At 39.8% G+C, this 6,000-nt stretch overlaps 1 protein-coding gene across 4 annotated transcripts in view; it reads left to right on the forward strand.

Annotated features, from left to right (window-relative positions):
- slc12a7b (solute carrier family 12 member 7b) overlaps positions 1-2,787 on the forward strand; it is a 42,829-nt gene extending 40,042 nt beyond the window's left edge. For 2 of the 4 annotated variants that reach the window (XM_062441122.1, XM_062441121.1), the window contains 2 exons: positions 72-205; positions 322-2,787. In XM_062441122.1, the coding sequence (XP_062297106.1) occupies positions 72-205; positions 322-413 (226 nt within the window). In that variant the 3' untranslated portion in view covers positions 414-2,787. The remainder of the gene's footprint in view (positions 1-71; positions 206-321) is intronic. The other 2 variants (XR_009927568.1, XR_009927569.1) reach the window with 2 other exon arrangements.
- The last annotated feature ends 3,213 nt before the right edge of the window (positions 2,788-6,000 follow it).

The following is a 6,000-nucleotide window of genomic DNA, read 5'->3' on the forward strand; positions in this document are numbered from 1 at the left end:
AGTTTAGTTTAGTGTGCTTCATGTTGTCTTTGGTGTGGTCCTTCTTCACTGTGAGCTTCCTGTCAAACTAGGAACCAGTCTAATGTCCGTCGGATGCACACAGCCATCAAGCTGAACGAGGTGGTGGTCAACAAGTCGCAGGGCGCCCACCTGGTGCTGCTCAACATGCCCGGACCACCGAAGAACAGAGGAGGAGATGAAAACTGTATCCTAATAATAATAATAACAAATCCTCACTGTGATTGGTGGGAGGGTGTCATGTGTTTTTTTGTGTGTGTGTGTGTGTGTGTCTATTTGCCTCCTTGACCGCCCTCTCCTCAGATATGGAGTTCCTGGAGGTTCTCCTCGAGGGTTTGAACCGGGTGTTGCTGGTCCGAGGCGGCGGCCGTGAAGTCATCACCATCTACTCTTAAAAAAAAAACTCTCACGCCCCACCCTGCACACATGGGCTATCGCCATGGATACCGGTCACCGGGCATTTTCGGGGAAGAAGCCTAATTGGGTTTTTTTATTTTAAATTGAGGGCGGGGGCTGTTGGAAGGCAGGACCACTTGTGATTGACAGATGGTCTGGGAAGGGGGGGGCCTCCAGAAGAAGGAGGCAGTTATATGTGGCTCAGTGAGTGAAAGAGAGAGAGAGAGAGAGAGAGAGAGAGAGAGAGAGTGAACACAGTGTGAGTCCATGCTGGGCCACAGTACCCCTGCAAACAGAAGATAGAGCATAGAGACACTTTATATTTTTCATTTAACTCTAAAAACGTTGTTATGTTACATTTTCATATTCTTTTCCTCTTGTGTCGATGTTGTCATTTGTTGACACTGTGTACAGATAAGCAAAGAAGTGAATGTGTGTTGATATGAACCTCGTAGTCTTTCATGTTGTCTGGTGTACTCTACTCTGGGAGGCGCAAAGACGTTTGCTGGACCTGAGAACAACATGCAGGGAGTTACTGAACGGATTACAACTCAAATACAGCCAACAATAGATCATCACCTTTGAAAAGCTCAACTGCACAACTTACCTAATATTACAAATACAGTTAGGTGATCTGTATGTTCTGCATCACCCTTTATTTTATGTCACTTTTCAGAATCTTGTTTTCAGTCTGAGCTGCACATGGGGCTCACAGTGTGTTTAGAAGCTGCTCAAAACATCCCGTATCCTCCTGTATGAGGTTTGCTGGGCTCGTGTGTGCAGCAGCAGCGTATGTAGTTGTAGTGTTGTCGCTCTCTGGTTGTTTGCCTTGTCAATGATTTAGTTGAAGGACTCGGCCGGGAGGTTGTTGAACGTGCACCAGGTGTCGGATCACCTTCTGTTAGGTTAGGTGGGAGCCTTTCAGATATCGGGTACTGATACTTAATCATCAGTCAATATTTCCCACATTCAATGAATGCTATTGTTTATTAGAGGAAAAATAGCCATAGTTCATATTCTAGAACCCTTTGTGAGCTTTATATTAAATGCACATGTGAACATATTTATGGTGTCTGAAGTATTGCTCAGTTGACTGTAGATTTTTTTTAATCAGTGTGCTGTTTGACAGCGTACAGTAGGTTCATACCTTTCTAGATGGGCTAGTTGGTTTACATATTAAATCTATAATCTGCCTTCAGAACTGTAGGCATTTAAAAAAGATTTACTTTCAAAACAAAAGCACAAATTGACTCGTGTGAATTAGCGTTTTTCTCTGATGTGGTTTCACATGTGTGTTGACGTAGCTCCAGCACTGTTGACTTTGCACTACGGAGCTCCTGCAGCACTTCAGACATCGTGTACTCACGCTCGGACACTTCCTGCGGGTCAACACGCTGTTTTTACGTAAGAGGAGCGGAGACACCGATACACGAGCGTGCTCTGGTCAGACGCTTATGAGGGGAAAAGAGACCCATTCTATGTTAATACTCATGTTTCAATGTTTTTATAATATTTTACCCAACAAAAAAAAGATGTAGGCTTTGAGTCCCAGACTGAGTAGATGAATTGTTCTGAGCATGTGTAGGAGGAAAAAGTGCCAAAATGACTACAAAAGAAACTGTGGAAGTATTATTAACACATCATAAAACATGTTACTGTTACACTGACAATCTTTACAAACCTTTTTTTTTTTTTAAAGAAAAAAGAAAAGCACAGAGATAAAACCCTGCCAGAACCCTTATTTTGAAAATTCTAATTCTAAATAATGAGAGGAAATGCAGCTATTTAGTGAAATTTCCAGGGCATTTCAATCTGGGCTAAAATGCTGCAAAGTAAAGAATGACTTTGAGGTCAGAGTAAAAGAAGGAGAAGCATTGAGCCCCGTCCTTGTGTGTACCTCCACAGTTTCTTTTCTAATTTAGCTGTGCAGTATTTTTTAAAGCAGTGAGTCGTGTCTCCCTGCAGCTCTGCAGAGAAACATGGACTCATGAGTCTTGATTGTCAGTTATGCAACATTTGTGTTTTATTGTCTGTGTTTCGTTCAGTCTGACGTATGCTTGTGTAACTCTATAGTCACGGTCTCTGTAGTGTTTGTTACATTATTACTATTGATCTTCTGTTACTTTAAGTGTTCATTTTCAGTGTGATTTTTCAGGCAGAGAGAGGCTGTGTGTGTGTGTGTGTGTGTGTGTGTGTGTGTGTGTGTGTGTGTGTGTGTGTGTGTGTGTGTGTGTGTGTGTGTGTGTGTGTGTGTGTGTGTGTGTGTGTGTGTGTGTGTGTGTGTGTGTGTGTGTGTGTGTGTGTGTGTGTAGACAGCAGCAGTTGTCCGATTCCTTTTTCTTTTTTTTTTTTTAGTTTCTGTTTTGTCTCAAATCCAGCAGAAAGGCAACATGCACAACACACAGGACTGAAGAGCCCTCACGATACACCCCTGGACTGAGAGGAAACCTGAGTGAAGCAACCAGGGAACAAACCAATAGTTCAAATAACCGTCACTCGATAAATGAAGTTCAAACTATTTCGCTTTTTCTTGTTCAGTGTTATATTTTAGCCACCAAACATGGCTCAGAATGAAATAAATCTAAAATTGTTTAGTTTTTAACAAGTTTAAAACATTGAAAGTTGTAAATTATTAAAGTTGTTTTTGTTTTTAATTTGGTTACTGAGCTCAATAGCAATAGCTGTGCATTAAAAGAAAATACAGAAGAACCTTGAACAACATGTTAAATAAATAAAAAAAATGTTTGTGAAGGTAAAATAGGATTGTCAGCAATGTGTGTGTTCACAGCTGTGTTTGTTTGAGGTGACTGGAGAATGTTATCTACCTCAAGGTGTCACTGAGGCTTGGCTGAAGAAATAAAAACTCGTTCAATCCCATCTCTTTTTCAGAACTGATGTTACATGTGGAATAATGAAGGAAGGAGGGGGAAAAAAGCCTCTTCTGTGGGAGCGGACCAGCAGAATTGTGTGTGTGTATGTGTATGTGTTTTCAAGGTACATCTTTGTGTGCACCATTGAGAGGTGAGGGTGTGTGTGTGTGTGTGTGCGTGTGTTTCTGCTGTTGTCTGGCTCAGCTAGCAGGCCTCACAGGCTGTAACAGGAAGTCATTTGTGGGAGCACATTTAGTGGAAGGTAGCCCTGTAAATTGTATTTGTGCCTCTCTGAGTAATTATTAAAAGTGCTGAAATACAACAAGCTGTCTGTGTGGTGATTCTGATCAGCTGTGAGATCTTTTACTTACAGTATAACAATAGAATAGATACTTTATTGTCATTGCACTGATAAAACAATACAACAAAACTAAGTTCAGCAGCATTCCATATAGCAGCTAAGTGTCCTGAAATAAATAATTACCTTTTATAATAAATAATAATTGTCATAAGTATGAAAATAAGTAAAAGTACACATGTATTATCAGCTAAATTTCCTCAAACTATTAAAAGTACTCATTGTGGAAAATGTTGCATTTTTAGAATGTTCTTTTTATCAAATATAATAGTGGAATATAGTTTGTGACACATTTACATATAAGCAGCAGTTAAATGTAATGTTGGAGTTAATTTAAATGACTACAGTTTGGGTTTTTGTATTGTTAGGTATAATTACAATACATCAGATTTCATAAACTGATTCATATGTTTACATGTAAAATCTGAAAGTTACTAGAGTTGAAGTTTTCCCTCTGAAATGTAGCGGAGTAGAAGTTGAAAAGACAAAAAATACTTCAAACCTTTTCCTAACTGCAGTATTTAAGAAAGTAGTTTACTTTAAATCCCGTTATATGCAACATTATGTGTTTATTAATCAATAATTACAACTGCCTAACTACTATAAGCACACATAGAAGTTACATCTATTGACAAATCCTGTACATGAATAATCTCTTAAACTGTTTATAACTACATTATATTGTGTTATAAAGCATGTATTAACTATTAGGTGTGTCAGAATTAGTTTTAAGTGGTAGCACACATTACCGTGTTTCTCACCATGAATAAAAAAGGAAGTGTCCAACTTGTCATATTGTCACAGGTTCTTATTCCTGTCACTACATTTAAAGCCTGAGTGGGTTCTGTGGTTTCTTGATGGTGTTGCTCCACCAACAGACACTTTTTGTTTGTATGTTTCATTTTCTGTAAATGTGTTGAAAGGGCCCAGAAGCTCAGAAACACCTCTTTTTAGTCAGATTAGACCCAAACAGCTGCAGACATACACTGGATTATTATAATGATTCTGCTGCTTTATAGGCTGAAATTCATGTTGAAGAAAACTGACTACAAATGTTTCACAAACACAGTTAGAACATGTGACATATTTTTGCACAGTGGAGAATGTGTAATCATATTGCAGTAACATCTCTCCTCCACTAGAGGGCAGCCTTGCTTTGAAATAAATGACAAATGGAGAAAAGAAAGAATCACTGAGCCAAATCAGGCATGTCCACATATTTGTATCAGATGACTTGCAGAGATATAGTTCCAATATATCATCATTATTATTATTAATAATAATAATGATAATGTCATGTGCTCACTGACCTTTGCTTATCCACCCACATTTCTCTCATGGCAGTCAGAGGACGTCGTGTCATCCTCCTCCTCTTCCTCCTGCCAGATCTACACCTCCCCTTCCAACTGGACGCTGACAGGCCTGACCCCGACTGGTCACATGATCCCTGTCTCACACAAACAAACCATACCAACATCTGATTCAATTAGAGCGTGACCATGACAGAGAAACAGAGAGGAAGAGCATACCAGAGACGCTGGTAGATCATGACTACGTGTTTACACGCTTTACAGTTGTTCCTTTATAAATCAGAGCAGCTGTTGGACATTCATTTGATTTACTAGTTATATTCTTGAATTTACACTCAGTATATATTGACTTGTTCCTCCTGATCTTCTTCGTTACATCAATTTAAAGAGGAAGTTATGTACAGCTAGTTGCAACAAAGGCCTGGATGTGAATCCTGTTAGCACACAATGCGGTGCTCTTTGATTTCAGTGAGGAACTAAGCTTTTTATACAGTTTAAATTCATGTGAAAAAGATTGTCTGGTAAGAAAACCCACTGAGCTTCGGCCTTGACTGACCTTTGACCTTTTACCACCAGTGTTTGCCTTTCACCACTTTCTCAACACACTCTTCTAGTCCAAAGTACTGTCTCTCTCTCTCTCTCTCTCTCTATCTTTCTCTCTTCTGTTTGCTCCAAATCGATAGGAGAGATGTTGACAGCGTGACCGGACGTTTGTGTTGAAACTGTGCAAATGTGTGTGAGAGAGAGAGAGAGGTTAAGATTGAAATGGAGAAAGAAATCGTCTCATTGGCTTCTCATTGCCGGTAGCAACACCACTTTGAACACGGATAGTAGTTCTGTGAATGGTGAATGGTTAACTCCACTCCAGTGTATTACAGTAAGCTCGGCCCGTATTGATTCAAACTATGACGTACGAAGCTTTTTCCATCCATTGAAATGTTGCTGATGAATGGCATCAGTGGCAGGTCAGCAGAGATACTGCTGGGTAAGAGGCTGTCAGCGGTGGATGATGAATGTTGCTGAGATTTCAGAAAAGTGGCTTTTACTT

Source organism: Scomber scombrus, chromosome 20 (genome assembly GCF_963691925.1).
Source record: "Scomber scombrus chromosome 20, fScoSco1.1, whole genome shotgun sequence".
NCBI lineage: Eukaryota > Metazoa > Chordata > Actinopteri > Scombriformes > Scombridae > Scomber > Scomber scombrus.